The 16,747-nt window shown below is 44.8% G+C and overlaps 3 protein-coding genes across 5 annotated transcripts; 1 reads left to right on the top strand and 2 right to left on the bottom strand.

Annotated features, from left to right (window-relative positions):
* The first annotated feature begins 1,619 nt into the window (after positions 1-1,619).
* Positions 1,620-2,219, top strand: LOC133905240 (thaumatin-like protein). Its single transcript, XM_062346972.1, has one exon. It carries the CDS (start codon positions 1,620-1,622, stop codon positions 2,157-2,159), a length of 540 nt encoding a protein of 179 aa, XP_062202956.1. The 3' UTR covers positions 2,160-2,219.
* Positions 2,220-3,003: 784 nt separating this feature from the next.
* Positions 3,004-7,267, bottom strand: LOC133904300 (dihydroceramide fatty acyl 2-hydroxylase FAH1-like). Of its 3 annotated transcripts, none has more exons than XM_062345769.1 (9): positions 7,008-7,267; positions 6,811-6,924; positions 5,382-5,451; positions 4,595-4,687; positions 4,318-4,514; positions 4,129-4,234; positions 3,694-3,840; positions 3,452-3,612; positions 3,004-3,354 (listed from the first exon to the last, which is right to left on the bottom strand). In XM_062345769.1, the coding sequence occupies exons 3-8, from the start codon at positions 5,430-5,432 to the stop codon at positions 3,493-3,495; spliced, it is 714 nt and encodes a 237-aa protein (XP_062201753.1). In that variant the 5' UTR covers positions 5,433-5,451; positions 6,811-6,924; positions 7,008-7,267; the 3' UTR covers positions 3,004-3,354; positions 3,452-3,492. The 3 variants fall into 3 exon arrangements, with proteins under 3 accessions (XP_062201753.1, XP_062201751.1, XP_062201752.1); XM_062345767.1 differs by lacking the exon at positions 6,811-6,924 and adding an exon at positions 5,985-6,126; XM_062345768.1 differs by lacking the exon at positions 6,811-6,924.
* A 7,337-nt stretch (positions 7,268-14,604) lies between these two features.
* On the bottom strand, positions 14,605-15,960 carry LOC133905036 (uncharacterized). Its single transcript, XM_062346725.1, has one exon. The coding sequence runs from the start codon at positions 15,834-15,836 to the stop codon at positions 14,841-14,843; it is 996 nt and encodes a 331-aa protein (XP_062202709.1). The 5' UTR covers positions 15,837-15,960; the 3' UTR covers positions 14,605-14,840.
* Positions 15,961-16,747: the final 787 nt, after the last annotated feature.

Here is a 16,747-nt window from a genome sequence, read left to right as displayed (position 1 = left end):
GCGAACAATGTGTGAGACGCTAAGAACCGCCACTGATAGTGAATTTCAATGCCGGTTCGTGGCTAGAATCGGCACTGATATTTCAGTACCGATTCCAATCACGAACCGGCACTGAAACGGACTATCAGTGCCCGTTCATAATTGGAACCAGCACCGATAAATGTCCGGATCCGAAATTTCCATCCACTACAATTTTGGCTCAACTCTCCGTGCTCACGTCCGGCTCCGCTCCTCATCCCTTATCTCTTTCCTCCATCACACACGTACCTCTCGCTCTCCCTTATCTTCCTCCCTCCCCGGGCTCGCTCTCTCTTCCTCCCTCCCTCCCTGGGCTCCCAACCCCGGTCGTTGTCCCTCCCTCCCCGGGCTCCCTCTCTCTTCTTCCCTCCTCTCTGGGCTCCCGGCCCCAGCCATCGTCCCACACTCCTCGGGCTCATGCTACTAGATCCAATGGTGGGTGCCTCGTGCTGCTAGATCTTGCGCCATGCTGGCAATGGCGACGTGACCGGCTTCGCGGCAGCGGAAGGTAGGGTCCCCATTGCCAGGGGTAGGGGCAAAGGGTTCGCATCAGCAGCCGCCACAGTCGGGCTCACCGACATCGACCACCATGACGACCACATCCTCATCGTGGCTCATGCTGGAGCTCTTGCTCGATGGGCCAGCGTCATCGCTGTTCGCAGGGTTGGACAACGACCGGGCGCCCAAGGAGAATGTCACTGTCATAGTCCGCTTCCGGTCGCTCAGGTTCAGCTTGCTTTGGGTTCTGAGTGGTGGTTAAACTATTTGGATGGATTCACGAAATGTAGACTCATTTGGGGGATTTGGTTTCGCTTCTGAAGCCCACGGGAGATTCGGCAGGGGGAGGAGGTCGCGTGGTATGTGGACGGGGACATAGTTGTGCAGAGCAAGTAGAAGCCCAACATTGGCTATGCTTACGGTATGTGCGTGATTTGGTGCCGCATTTGTAGTTAGATACTTTGGATTGCTTGGTTGTTGTGGCACTGTTAGATTGCTTCGTCATTAGCTCAAAAGCTTTGCTCTTGGCATGTGCGAAATTTGCTGCCTCTTATTCGAGATTATCAGTTTTCTCATAAAGCAGGAGCGATTTGGATGGGGTTTGGGGAGGCGTGTAATTCAGCAATGCAAGGAACACACTGTTTGTATGGATTTGTATGATGAGATAGTTGATTTGTTCATGTACAGATTTGGATGATGAGATTGTATGAATTTGGATGATGAGATAGTTGATCTGTTCACCGCCTGCACGTCGAGCGGCAGCCGAGCCGGCTCGTTTATTTTTTGGGCTCCTGAAACCTTTTTTAGTGTCGGTTGGAGCCTTCAACCGGCAGTGAAAAGAAGTTTTAGTGCCGATTTCAATCCTGACACTGATGATGTTTTTGAACTGGTATTGATGTGTCTTGCTGTAGTAGTGCATGCCCCTGCCCTATGAACAGCTATAGCTGCCTCTTCCAAGTTGCAACATCTCAACCATTGGTGACGCAAGGGCATCTTTGTAATCTCCCCCGGTACTCTTCATCTTCCTCTCTATATATACAGGCATGCATGCCCGGCCCTGCTCTAAGTTAACACGGCGCAAGGCGTACACAACCACAGTACCAATGGCGCCTCCGCCAGCAACTACATCGCGAGTCCTCTTTGTCCTCCTCCTGGTGGCCCTCACCGCCGGTGGGGTCAGTGCGGCCAACTTCTACATCACCAACCTGTGCCGCTTCCCGGTGTGGCCGGGCGTCATCCCGGCCGGGGTCTCCGTCGAGGTCAAACCCGGGCAGACGTGGCACATCCCGGTTCCCGCCGGCACTGCCGGCGGCAGGATCTGGGCGCGCACCGACTGCTACTTCGTCGGCAGCCACGGGGGGTGCGAGACCGGCGACTGCGGGGGCGCCCTGAGCTGCATGCTCTCAGGGAAGCCCCCAACGACGTTGGCCGAGTTCACCATCGGCTTCGACACCGGCGCCTTGGACTACTACGACATCTCGGTGGTCGACGGGTTCAACGTGCCCATGGACTTCTCCTGCAGCACCGGCGGAGACCTCATCCGGTGCAGGGAACCCGGCTGCCCCGACGCCAGCCACCCCGGCGAGGCGAAGGTCCGCACGTGCAGGGGTGACAGCGACTACCAGGTCGTCTTCTGCTCATGAGTTGTCGACTGATTTGCATACAATGTCGGTCCATGAATGTCCGAGCTATCTCTAGCTAGCTAGTATACTGCGAATGTTTTCGCGGGAAAATAAAGTTTGAGAAGTCGATGACAGGTGCTCGTCGTTCATTCATGCATGTTATCATGCATCTACCTCTGGTTTGTATTCAATCTAAATATAATGCTGCGTAATCATGCCAATATATATATATATATGTATGTATGTATGTATTTATGTTTCATGGATCAGACTTTGAGATTGTAAACTCGCAAAGATTTATCAGAGACAAAACTTATATGAGCAACACCGAACCGTAGTCGATCTGTTCGAATTGATAAAGTTTTGCTTGGATCAAATGTTGCTGTCTAAAAATTGGAATCACGTATAAACGAGAGAGACTCAACGTGCCTGCCGGCACCACGATGCCAGGATGCGCGGCGGCACGGCACGGCACACCCACCGGTCCTTCGACGGTAGCGGCCGCCGGAGCTGCCTCGTGGCGATGGCCTTGCTGTGCGCCGTCCCGACGGTGACAACTACCGGTTGCGCCGGCGGCTGGCAAATGCTGCCCGTGGCAGTGACACCACGCTTAATCGGTTCCACTGCCAAATCACATGCGTCACCCCAGTTGTGTGAAAGCTAAATTGAAGGGAGAAAACCTCCGATTGTCATCAGAATGCACAACAATTCTTGCTAAAACTACTAATTTTTCAGTTCTGGAAGGCATCATCTCTTGTTCGGTTCATGCTTTCCAGCTGTGCAACTTGTTATATATAGTCATCTCTACAGCTTCTCAAAAGCAGGAACTCAAAAGCAGGAATAGCAAGCGATAGCAGTATCGCACATTCAGTTAACAAAATTCTGGTTCATTGAATGGGAAATGCTCAACATGTCAAGCAAACACTTGTCTCACAAATATGTAGATATATCTGCTGCTACCAACAGCCAGATGCAGAGGTTATACTACAAAACTCTGTACACATGGTACTTCTAACACGGGACATGACACATGATCTGAATGATTACCGGACTACCACATTATATTGTTCACAGGGGGAGAAAGCACCGGAGACAAACTTTCAGTGACATGGCAAGTCTGCAACCGATGGTTAGATCTGCAGTCATTCTGCAGAGAAGAGTCGGAAACTGGGTAACAATAATTCATCCAACAAATCCTCCATCAATCCTGAAGAATCTGCAAATAAAGTGTTATCAGTCCACGTCCAGAACATCAACTTCCCTAAGGAGAAACTTTGGCCGGGGGAAGTGGTGGCAGGGGCTACGAGCCTGACCTTCATATTAGGCTTTGCAAGGCAGATGATGCAGCAGAAAGTCAAGTGCTCTTGTCAACCATTTTTGTTGAAGGCAGTGTACAAAATACATGATCCCATAGGGTCGAAGTTATTCCAAAGCCCTTGTTTTGAATTCTGAAGTGATGGTTCAGATGGTATTTCTGAGGTACAGCAGAAAGTTGTGTAAGTGTGCCATGAGACGGAGTTGTTGGATAAGCTTCAGAATTCAGAATAATAAGAACCTTGAGATGTTTTGCAGGATCTGATGATGGCTGGCCATGATGCAAGTAGTAGTGTGTGCAATCATAGATCACATAACCCAACAGGCCACCACCAAACACGCCGGGAGTGGTAGAAGGCGTCGAAAAGAGCTTGATTAGGTTCCAGAACTAGATTTAAAAAACATTAAAACGTCATTAATGTCCAAATGAAAGTTAACGAAATTGAAGGGAACCCTGATTATCTTGAAAATCTATCAACTTTCATGTACAAAAAGGCCCAATTAAACAAGCCTGGAGAAATGATTAGGATGCAACATAGAACAAATGTAGAAAGTTATTTCAACAATAATTTTGCGGACATCTTAAGTTCATGAACATCAGTAATTACCCTGATATATAACACACGAGGAATCTTATTTACCGGAAAGCACAAAATAGCTGATGAATCTTATTTACCGGAAAACACAAAATAGCTGCAGCAGCTGGTGGAAAGACAAGTCGAAGTCCATCCATGGGATGCTTGTGATGACATCCATGAAGAAGATAATGTGCTGTGTTTGCCCTGCCACAAATCAAATGGCAGCAATAAGAAAGATGCTCAAGTCATCTAGTTTGACTTGAACAATCATTAGCAGAATAACTTACCAGTAACTTTTAGTGTTTATATGGAACAAGAATCGATGCAACACATATTCGATCAGTGTCCAGAGAAATATTCCAAACACAACCATAATTGCTACTTCTGTAATTGTACGGCCCATCTGGATAGAAGTACTAAGGCACCAACAGACAACAGGCAGCCAAATAAGAGGAACTGCCCACCATTTCGTGCGTGTTAAGAACTGAACAATGAACCATTCATCAGAACACAGTGTTCAGAATTTCAAATGCTATAGGTTGCAATAAAAGAGAATATATTCACCTCCAATACATCATTTTCAAAAAATCGTGGCCCTTCCTTGCTAACAATTGGCTGGTGAATCCAGTCCTGATACTGCTCCTCTAGATGGCCAACCTAAAATATTCAAGCAAAGTAATCGAAAACAATCATCAAAGAGTTTTTTTTCACAATGGAGGCCCACACCCTCAGCAACAGAGGGCAGAGGGCGCCTCCGGGGACAGAGAGTTGGCCTGTATTTTCAAATGCTTCCAAGCATCAATTCATCAGTATAAAACAAGTGGGCATGAATGCGCAAGTCAAGAGTTGACACTGTTAATAAGGTCTGCATAGTAGTTAAATCAAGGAAATTAACTACATCAACATTTTACTTCCCTGTAAATAATGGAAAATTTTACTATGTACTTTATGCATCTTAATCTTAGAGACAGGCACATAATAGATAAACATCAGAAGTTAAGAACAAATAAAACTTGTAACTAGCGGATTCACTCTTGGTCACTCATATGTACGCAAGGCAGCTGAATAGAGATTATCTGTTTCATAAAACTTGCAAGTTGTAACTACCAAACTCTTGAACATATGTACTCCAGGTAGCTGACTAGAGATTATCTGTTACTTATGAAATCCATCGGTATAACAAAGCTTTGATATAAAGGTGTACTAGTGATTGTCAAAAGGCAAGTGGTCTTTAAAAGAAAGGAATGAGTAAAGTTTTGCTACGCCCTGATGTAGAAATGCACGACAATAACATAATTTGACAAAGATCAAACTTCCACTCGAAGAGGACTTCGAAAAGAAGTCAAGTTACCTGAAATACAAGAGGCTTATCCAAATCCACTGCGAAGGCCTCTGCAACCATTTTCTTTGAACAATTATTACTGCAGTAACAAAAAGGTCAGGAAATTAGGACAAATAAATAACAGGAAATACATTTGAGGCCACAAACGTGATAAGTTTGTCCAAGTTTGGTAATTTAATTGACCCTCCAGTGAAACCACATCATCATGCTTCTACATATATGCCATGATTTGGACCCAGAAAGCTCATAGTGTGCTCAGTCTTTAACAACTTCAGTATGATTCTTGGCCCACTACTACTTCAACAGACAGTAAGTGGTCATGACCCCTACTATTCTATCAGGATCTGGGGGCCCAAAACCATGTTCTGTGGTGCTGTTTTAGGTCTTGATCTCAAGGTGTACCAGAGCACCACAAATCGGAAAAATCAGACGGTCCAACACACACGATCTGGCCCATCCACATAAAATATCTTGAGCAAATCCAGAGACAATCCACTTCACAGACAACAGCACATGGCACAAGCTTTCGCACATTACATATTTTCATGAAATTTGACTCTGTATTCTGATCAAGTTGAGCAAGAATCCAAAAGAATCACAGCTAAGAACTACCTGTAGGGCATCCTATGGAATCCAAGGAAAAAGTTGTTTGCCGGCTGGAGCTTGATCAGCTCAGAAATATTTGATGACCATGGGTGACTACTTTAGGCTAAAAATGGGACGCAAGTGATTCTTGTAGCATCTGTTCAAACAGCTGTGTAGCCACAAAAAAAAAAGTAATCAAGCACCTCAAGATATGGCAGATATTATGGCGGCACAAATGCCATGAACAAAAGTTGCTCATGCTGACTTTTTTAATGCGGTGAAAAAAGTTGTTTGCTGGTTGGAGATTGATCAGCTCAGAAATATTTGATGGCCATGGGTGACTACTTTAGGCTAAAAATGGGACGCAAGTGATCCCTGTAACGTCTGTTCAAACAGCTGTGTAGCCGCAAAAAAAAGGTAATCATGCATCTCAAGATATGGCAGATATTATGGCGGCACAAATGCCATGAACAAAAGTTGCTCATGCTGACTTTCTTAATGCGGTGAACATTTTATCAACGAATTAAAGTAAATTAAAATAAAATTACTCAAGCATCTAAATGTAATGGTAAGCTAAGAAGCAAAGTAAAGAGTCTGATGTCACTCTGCATCAAACATGTTATAGAATTCTCTATGCTAAAAAAAATGAAGATATACAACTTCATACTAGTAGTAGCCAAAACATCATACATTATCGCGCATCCCAGATTCTTTAGCGAGACAACCGCAACCAAAATTGCTGATGCCAAAGCGCAAAAGGTGAGAACTTGACTTGGAAAGGGCAGCATTATGCTAGCGATTCAAAAAGTACGTTGCTACCACTAATCTTGAAAGAAAACCGCACTAGACTTACCCAGAGAGGAGTGAATTGGCCGAAATCTTCGGCCAAGCCGCCGCCTTTCAGGCCACAGCCGGTCAATGCGGCGTCGAGGGCGGATCTAAGCCCCAATTTCGCACGGATCTAGGTCTATCGCAGCGCAAATGAGCTCCAGATCAAGAAACCGAGGCAGGGATTGCGAGCAAGAAGAGAACGCCGGGATGCTAACTCACCTGCGCAATGCAATGACGGCGCCGGCGCCGCCCGGAGGTGAGCTGAGGAGCGCGGTCGGGACGGTGCGCGCGAGAGGAAGAGAGAGAGGCCTCCACTCCCTTGCCTTCCGCTTGCTGCTGCTTCAGTGCTTCGCCTTGGAACTCGGAGATCGGCAAGCAAGGGGGAGGGAGATGTGGAAAGCCAAAAGCGCCGGATTGTTATAGACGACGACTGCCACCACTACTAGTCTCCTTAATTTCTCTCGAAGGGAAGATACTATTAAAAAGTAAAGTCTTCTTTATGGTTAGTGCTGCGGGTATTCTAAACTAAAAATAATTTGTTAAAAAGCGGTGGAACGGAGAATAGGAATAAAGATGTATAAATGGGTCGTGTCTATTGAATCGGTCTGAGGTACGATATTGTAGATACGGCCCGAGCTGAGACAGGCTAGGCCAGTATGGCACGAGGTCACGGGTCGTGCCTGGGCTAAGTCGAGCTGGTACGGGCTCGACACGGCCCGGCACATATGGACCTGGCTATTTTCTATTATATATATATATATTAAATTTTATAGCTATTTTTATCTATTTTCTACATTTTATCTTATTTTTTATCTATTTTCTATATATTTTTTGATTTTGTAGCTATTTTTTATTTTATCAGGCCGGCTGTGCCGATGGGCCGCCTGTGTGCCGTTGGACCGCCCGTGGCGTTGTGCCCGTCGTGCCTGTCATGCCCGACAGGCCGACCATGCAGCTGGGCCGTAATTATGCTCGAATCGTCTCGGCACGACACGGTGGCCGACGGGCCGTGCTGAGGGCCGAGGGGGAGGCATGCGGGCTGGCACGGCACGACCCGTTAAAATAGTCGAGCCGTGCCAAGCTAGGCCCGTGCTGGGCCGACTCGAGTGACCCATTTGACCATCTCTATAGAGAAATATCAATTATGTGGTGAGAAGGAATCCATTGATCATTTTCCCCCGTTAGCTAGGTTTGGGTGAAACACTGTTAAAGTGGCTTTTAGTCTACCTCGAAGTCCAAATTCAGTTTCTCTTTTAAGTGAGGATTGGGTTTCGGTTTCAAGGGGGGATTAAGGGTCTGTTTGTTTCAGATGAGATTTGAAAAGTAACTTATAGATTGTGGATTACAAAAATCTGAATTGTAAAAAGTTGGATTATGAAAAGCATTTAGATTGTGGATTCTAAAAAAATTGATAGACAGTTCGGTAAAATAGACTTTTACAATATGTGAAAAGCTGAGGAAAATCAAACTTTTTTATTCCCACAATCTAATCTAATAAGCGGATTGTAAAAAGCTATAACAAGAAGTTATTTGTTTGTTTCAGCTTCGGATTGCAAAAACTGAAAGCCACAATCTAAAACTGAAATAAGCATGCCTTAAGATGGTGGTCCTGGTGAGAGTAGCAGTCGTTCTTAAAAGGACAATGATATCGTCTAGAGTGAGGTGAATAGGTATTTTTACAAAAAATCGTCTCCTTTTATCATTGGCCTAAATTTACAGCGAAAAATAAACTAACGGGTATTTCACAAGTGAAAATCCTAAATATGCTAGGCTCAACTAGTGCACAATCACCTTAAGTATAAAAGTTACAATCCTAGGGTGATAAAGATTATTCAAAACTAGTAAAAGATATATAAGAAAACTCTATTTAAAAATCCTAAAAATATTGTTCACCAGAGGTTCCGGGTTCAATCCGGAGCCTTCGGGATCAAATCTGATTATACAGAATTCGGACCTTTCGAGTTAAATCTGGAACATCTGGGTTCAGTAGAGAATGAACTCAAAATTAAAATTAAAGGACGCCTAAGGAGTTCTAGTTTAAACTAAGTGAAATTATGTGTTCTAAATAATGATTTTAAGTAGATCCACGGAGAACCTATAATCAATTTTACACGAGCAAGTAAATCGAGCAATATGTATAAATATTGAGAAGAACATAAAACAAGAATACAAGAGAGGAGACACAAGATTTATTTTTCGAAGTTTGGACACCTCCTGTAGAAGTTCCTACGTCTCTGTTTAGGGGCTCGATCATACTTGAGTCGAGTCTCTCTTAACCATTTTCCTCTCCAAACTTGGTCACACTTGAGCTTGGGTTTTCACTCTTGACTTCTTCCCTTCCGAAGGCGAAATCAAAGCCTTCACAAACTTTTCGTAGCACACCATAACCTTGGGTGCTCGCCGGCGACGCCTAGCCGCATAGGAGCTCAAAGCTCTAAGAGTAACAAACACGACGATGAATTTCTTGTCGATGAACCCGAGTGCTCAAGATAGGAGATACGCTCACTTGGACTCAAACTTGCAATCTCTCAACATAACTCACTTTTCTTCTTAAATCACACACTAGATTGGAGTGATAAGGAGTTCTTCTGGCTCTAGAAGGTTTTTCTTTCGTGCCCAAGTAGCAGCAAACAAGAGTGGGGTGAGGGGTTATTTATACACTTCCCTAAAAAAACTAGCCGTTACACAGCTCGAAATGGCACTTTGTATTGACATGGAGTATCCGGGTTCGCACTTGAACACGTAACCGAGAACCCTAGCCGGAGTACAACTCGGAGGCAAGCCCGTCGAGTAGCAGGGGCAAACTGGGCTATTGCAAAGGGCCTCCAAATAATTGGGACCCCAAATCTTAATTAAGTATTAAGTATACACTTTAAGCAATAATCATTGGAGAAAAGAAAAGCCTAGCAAGAGCATCCGACGCATTTGCACGTCCGCTTCCTGTGGCTTGTTCGGCTCCCAGTTGAGGGCTTGTGGTTCTAGGTGCCGAGTGCCGACGCCCGACGTCGACCGACCGACACGACACGCGAGTATGCGACGCAATATGCACACGCAGGTCGTAGCCGCTGGGGCCTGGGCGCTGGCAATTGCATCGTCAGGTTAGGTATTCAGTTCAACCGTTCAGATCGACTTGACGACGCCACACGCCAGGACGGCCGACGGGAATCGATTCACAGGAATCACAATTCACAGGCAGTCAGACACCACACAATTGTCAATCGATCACTTGGCAATTGGTATGCATCAATGCATGTTTAAAAAAATTAGATCTTGACTGTGATGTGAGCTTACGTACGCGTGCAATGATGATCGTTCAGTGCAGGTGGTGTCCATCACCGTCGAGAACGGCATCGACCACCTCGGTGCGTCGACGGACGAACTAGTGTTGGGCGACACGTTCCACGCAGGTTCGATCTTCTTTTCTTTTGATCTTTTTCTTATCTTGCTAAGCTTTTCTAAACTCAAGTTGTTGAAGTCCTACTTGCGTTCTACTATGACACAAGAAAGACTTAATAGACTGGCGACAATAGCACTTGAAAATGATGTTCTGGAGAAGATTAAGTATGAAGATATAATCGAAGATTTTATTTCAAGAAATACTAAAAGGATGATGCTTTTCAATAGAACATGAGGTCAGTTTATTGCTTGAGTACTACCTTTACTCTTTTACCATTAATATTTGATATATTCCTAAGTATTGTAAGAAATAACATGTATTGAAGTTATATAATTAAGTGAAAGTATGTTTTGGTTATATGATTTTTTCAATTTTAGGCCTCATTTTGTATTTCGCATCGGGTCCTCAAATTCCTAAAGACGGCCCTGCTCGGAGGGTCCATACAACTACCAGAACCCAGAGTATCCAGGTGAAACACTTAGGTCCTAACATACCACCTGGCTCGGAGCTAAACCTAGAGACTCCAACCAACCAGAAATATCTGGGTCAGCCCGAAATATCCGAGTTCAATATAGTTGACCCTCTGAAAATGACGATAATTTTTTATCTTGATGTCCGATTTCAACGATTTTGGACTCTATGGAAAACTTATTCAGAGGGATACACATTCCAACTGAAATCATTATCTTAAACACATAGGATAAAACTAGGAACACTCTGAAACCTAATTCGGATACTTTCACACTTTTCGCACAGGATTCCTAAAGCAAACTCTCACTTTAGGTTGATTAGAAACTCTTGAGTACTGAGACATGACAAACAGCTCTATGTTGCATCCCTTTTAATAGTACGGCATACATATACTCAATTTTAAAGATAAAATATATTTGAATCACATTGATCCTTTGAATACCTTCAAGTACCGCTCCTTTCCTTCAACTTAGAGGGTTGCTGACTTTTATATCATCGTCATGTGATTGATGCAAATCATCCGTAGCTTCCCATGGCCTCCCACGGTATTGGCACAAAGCCTTCACTTGCTCTTCACCACCGCCTTGGTACTTTAGCGCTAAGCCATTTGCTTGCCCTTCATCACGGATGGTCTATCACAACCGAGTCTTCCTTATACTTCACCGTCTTGCTATAGAAAAAACACTTTGCATTCGACATCTTCAAGGAATTCATCTTATGATATATGGAGTATACTCTTATTCTTCACTCTTGACATGTATGATTTCAATTCAACTTATGTCTTTTTATGGGCTGGCACACTCTCAAGCACAAAGCACATGCGTTAGTCCATAAAACTCTATTGACAATGGCATACCTTTAGTTACTTGATCTCCACAAGTAACTTAGTATTCACGCTTATCGTTAATCTTCTATGAGTTTTTCTTTCCTCTTATGAGCATCACTAAGATCTCAATAACTTTGATGCAATTTTTTAAACTCATATCAATTCTCAACAAATCCATACCTCATCATTTATGTATCTTCTATGGAATAAACTAATAATATTTCTCAACATAATTATTATATCCATAGGTATTATCATTAGCTTACCCGAGTATTACTAAGAGCTCATTCATCTTGATGCATATTCCTCCTCCATGTATCACCTATGGAACAACCTAATAACAAACTCAACAACATTGTTAGTTTATAGATATTTTTATTAATTAACAAAATCACATATATAGACTAGATGCACTTTCAGTTCTATGGGTTCTTTGGAAAACTAGACATGCTGCTTGTTTTAAAAACAAAATGCCAATTGGTCCAATGTCTGTTATTTTCAACATTTATCATTTGTCACTGACTGAAATTGTGGTCTATGCTACAGAGAAAGCAACAAAGCAAAAAGACATTGGAGGAGGGGGCAAGTCTACTAGGACAGGCTGCGGGGGAGGTATTTGATGCAGAGAAAGGTTGGCGGCCGGTGATATACAAGATTCAAGCATGAAGAAAGGGGGCGCATAAGCAAAATGGTTCTTTTGTGTTGCCATTGCATAATTGGAAGCTTTCTCGTGGAGTTTGGCTTTTGGCATAATAGGGAAGAACCTGCTACAATGTTTTAGACATATAGTGTATACATTTTAGCTGTAATGTTGGGGAGGGAGGGTGGCTGGCTCACTCCTCTTGTTTCTCCTAATATCTTTTGTGTGTAATTCTTTCGTTTATTTGGTTTTCTTTTTTTCTTACAGACCTAAACATACTATGGTTTCTGATAATAGAAATCGGAGGGGCAACCCCTGCCTTGCCTTAGGGGAAAAAAAAACTACTAGCCTCCTTAATACTTAGTGCTGCCTTTTTACAGTCGCCCCCTCATTTGTAGAGTTATTGCCCCTTGGTCCCAACATCTCCTTCTTGAACTGAACTTGAAGTTCAGATTTTGTACCATGCTGGACCTCATATAAGAACTAGTCAGATCTTTGGAAGGTTTGGTATCATGTCTAAGGTTTGATCTCATGTCTAGTTCATAAGGATAGCGATACTCATTGTCAGCAATGTATATAACAACTGCAAGAAACAAATTCCATGGTCTTGGATGCTTTGCAGCATGCAGCTGCTTAGATTTGTATGCCCCAACATCTGGTACAAACCACAGCACTTGAACCACTTGAGCAGATAATACCTCTCTTTTAAAGTTCTGGAGTTACATGTCTTTAAACGAGATTGGAGCTCGCTGAATCATCTGCTCATGTCTATTTGCAAACAAGGTGCCGGAGTTTTTTTTTTTTAAACGAACCAGCAGGAGAGTTACTAATTATATTAATAAGAAAAAAATCAGGCACGGGAGCTGTCAAGCATATATGTGAAGCTGTTGAAGATCTACCACAAGACACATGTCACTGTGGAGCGAGGAAGCCGCCCAGGCCACACCCACACTGTTCTTGAGACCAGTGAGCTTCGGACAGCTTGAGATCGAAGGGGATGCATCTGCCCGTTAACAGGGGGAGCTCAGAAGTTTCGTGATGGCTTTGACGATACATATGGGCATATGTTCATCAAACAATGTCTCTGTCTGGTAGAATATCAACATGGATGTCGGCCATCATTGATTTGCTCCATTTGTATGGCTAGATTCCTGAAAGCAAGTCTGAGACTAGCATGCTGCACATGCGCATGCTGTTGGAGAAGCTTTTGCGTTTGCTGAAGAAATCTGTAATTCATGGCGCGGTTGTGTTGCCCTGTTCTTGGGCCGGCCCTTCTTCAGCCTGAATCGATGAACCGATGCGGAGCGTCAGTATCCTGTCTATGATAACTGAACAAGAAGGCTGATCCCTCAACAATACCAAAAAAAAAAAAACCCTGAACAAGGCTGAAGAAATTGATCCTGGATCTTCACGTACTAGCAGTTTTCCGTGTACAGTTATAGACCTGCAGACGCAGAGAGATCAGGGTTCCAAAGACTGAACGCAATTTCTCGGGATTTCAGATCAGAATCCTGAAACGGAGCAGCTGAAACCCAACCACTGACAGGCATAATCACGGACCTGACTGGCATAATCACCGACACACCGCTTGTCGATTAATTGATTGTTCTCACGATCACGGTCTTCTCGTAAACAAATATCACTTTCTTTGACCACCTCCACGTCTCTCAAGAGCGGCCAAGACCTGAAGCCAGCTGCTCCGATCATCGTCTTCTCAGGTAACCGTCATGTGATGAATCGGTGTGACCACACATAACATGACTAGGAACATGGAAAACGTCCGTTGATTGTTCGTCCGTCTACTTGCTACGCACGATTGAATCTCTCAAAAATGTCGACGAGATCTCGTTTGGTACCACCGGGCTCGCCGCGTTGAAGAGGATCACGGAGATGTTGCCTGTGCCCTGAGATGCCGGGTACGGAAGGAATTAGGATTTCGCCAACCGCAACCCGGGGCAACGCAGAGACGTGCGACGTGCCTAGCTTCGCGAATGCAACCGAACACGGCCACCCCGCCCATTTGGGGAAGGAACAGCCGGCAGCGAGATGCCCAAATAAGCAAGGAAGAACACGCAAATTCCGTTAGGGCATGCGGATACATTGCTTATTAGTATCATTTATTTATGTTTAGATTCGTGTTAAATAAATAAGTAAAAAAAATTATAAGATAGATGAGAGAATCAACGGATGGATAGGCATCCGATGCTAGAGATAAACTGCCGAGAGTTACATTTCATTGAAATGCACTGTACGTCACCGTGTCAGGATCAACATGGACGCAAGCTCGTCATCCGTCTAGCATAGTGTTGTTGCTTCTGGTTTCTGAAGTGCGTCACAATTTGCAATAGAAAATCAGCGAGGAGGAGAAGCAACAGTCGAGTAGCGTTGCTGCCTGCTAACCACCAGTTTGCTTTAGCATGCGATCGCGATCAATGAGCTGTTCATATATGTTGGGTGCATCGGTTCTCTGCAAGAATCAGTTGGTCTCCAGTTGCGAAAGCAACACCTGAGCAATCAAATGAAAGAGCGAGCTTGAGAATTCAACACATACAGAACAGCAGGTTTTACCATTTCACTTCTTATTCGGATTCAAGAAGGAATGCAATTGCAAAGTTCAGACAACCCCAGAAGAAACCAAGAACATGTGTACATTTCTGTCTCTTCCGCCTAATTTACAACAAAAGAACTGAACCGAACGCGGCTACCTCAGATCACTAGCTAGCTGGGTACTCTCTCGATTGAGCTGAAGAACACGGCGCAGAGCACGATTAGAGCCACCGCCGGGAGCTTCCCCGCGACGAGGCCGACGAGGATGATCGGGATGAACGCAGCCAAAGGCAATGCGCCCCCTCGTCGACACCTCTCGTCAGTGATCGCTTCCGGTGCCGTCGTCTGCTCGGCGGGAGTAACTAAAGGCTCGGTTTTTACTGGTCCGGCGTCGACGCCCGCCTCGCCAGCGTCTGGGTGCTTGCTCTCGCCGCCGTGGCGAGAGCCCGGGGAGTCCTTGTCCTTGGACCTCTTGTCGTTGTGCAGCTTCTTAGCGATTAGCTTCCTAAACGATCTCTTCTTCTCCTTCCTCTTCGGGTTGATCGAATCGTCGCCGCCGGTGATGTCGCTGTTGTCGGCGGCCCAGAGGGAGGAGACCTCGGTTACCTTGTCCGAGTCGGCGCAGCTCGACCTGGGCGTCTCGGCCTCAGATTCCGCCTCCCGAATAGGAGATACGCGGCCGCATCCGCACAAATCCAGCTCAGCCGCCTCGGGCCGTGCCCGCCGGCGGGAGGCGGACGACCTGATGGAGTCGATCCAGTAAAGCACCACCGACGCGAGAGTGGCCGCCGCAACCAGCCACTTGCTCCAGACCAGCAGCAGCGCGAGCGCCACGGCGCCGCCGACCGTGAGGAGCTCCGGGCGGATGCTAAAGGCCGCGCCTTTAGGCCGTGCCGCCGCGTCTTGAACCACCGAAAACTCGCGACTTTGCCGGGGCACCGGCTCCGCGGCGAAGACCGGGGGCGCGGGGGACGACGGGGTGGCGCTGGGGCGGGGGCGCCTCCTGGGGTTCTTGAGGCGGACATGGTTCTTGACCACGAGGTCGGCGAGGGAGGTCGGGAAGCCGGTCTGGACGGGAAGCGGCCCCGCGCGGGCCGGCGAGCGGAGGGAGGCGAGGATGCGGCCGAGGCGGCCGCCGGGCGAAGGGCACTTCAGCGGGCTGGGCATCGTCACCGGTGGCGGCCAACACCGGCGAGCATAGGAGGTGAGGCTTTGCGCGTGTTTGGTCAGAGAAGAGCAGGGAGCACCGGTGCAGAGGAAATGGTTTTTGGAGGCTTCGTTTTGGGTGTTTTTGAAGGTGAGCCTTTCTTGGTTGACTCCTTTTGCAGTTTTGTGGGAGACCGGTGAAGAAATCGAGGAGAGTGATGCGTTTTCTCTTTCCCTTTTGCCTTTTCTTTTCTTTTGGTAATAGCAAATGGAGATGATCAGATGAAAATGTGGTGAAGAGAAAAGGAGTAGTTTTGTAAGTGAGATTGAAGGTAGGAAGTTCAGAATTTTTTAATATTATTTTTAGGCAATTTCAGAAATATTTTACAAAATCGCAAAATTACAAAAATATAACTCAATCATGTGATGGTTTAGCGAAAATCAATTTTCGCAGATTAAAATAGTGAAAATTAATTTTTGCTCTACCTATTTTACTGTAGAACTGTAGACAAAATCATTTTTTAATGCAGAGGGAAATTATATATTTTGTAGTACTGTAGCATGGAAATTAAATTTTTACTGCAGAGAAAAAATATATATTTTTGTGGTACTATAGCACGAAAATATTTAATTGAGTAAATTTAAAAAACCTATAACTATTTTAATATATATTGTAGAAAACCACAATTTCTTATACCTATTTTAAAAACCTACAGCTATTTTGATATATGTTAAAAAAATTATGATTTTCTCATAATAGAACCACCTATCCTCCTAATATGAGGATTAACCGTGGGTCCACGTGCTGCTAGAGAATGATAGTTAGGTATATGGTGAGAAATTTATAGTTTTTTATAATATGTGTCAAAATAGTTATATATTTTTAAAATATACATCAGAAGTTATAATTTTTTAATATATATTAAAATAGT

Source organism: Phragmites australis, chromosome 22 (genome assembly GCF_958298935.1).
Source record: "Phragmites australis chromosome 22, lpPhrAust1.1, whole genome shotgun sequence".
Taxonomy (NCBI): Eukaryota; Viridiplantae; Streptophyta; class Magnoliopsida; order Poales; family Poaceae; genus Phragmites; species Phragmites australis.
The sequence above is the reverse complement of the archived record's forward strand: the minus strand, read 5'-3'. Positions and strand labels throughout refer to the sequence as shown.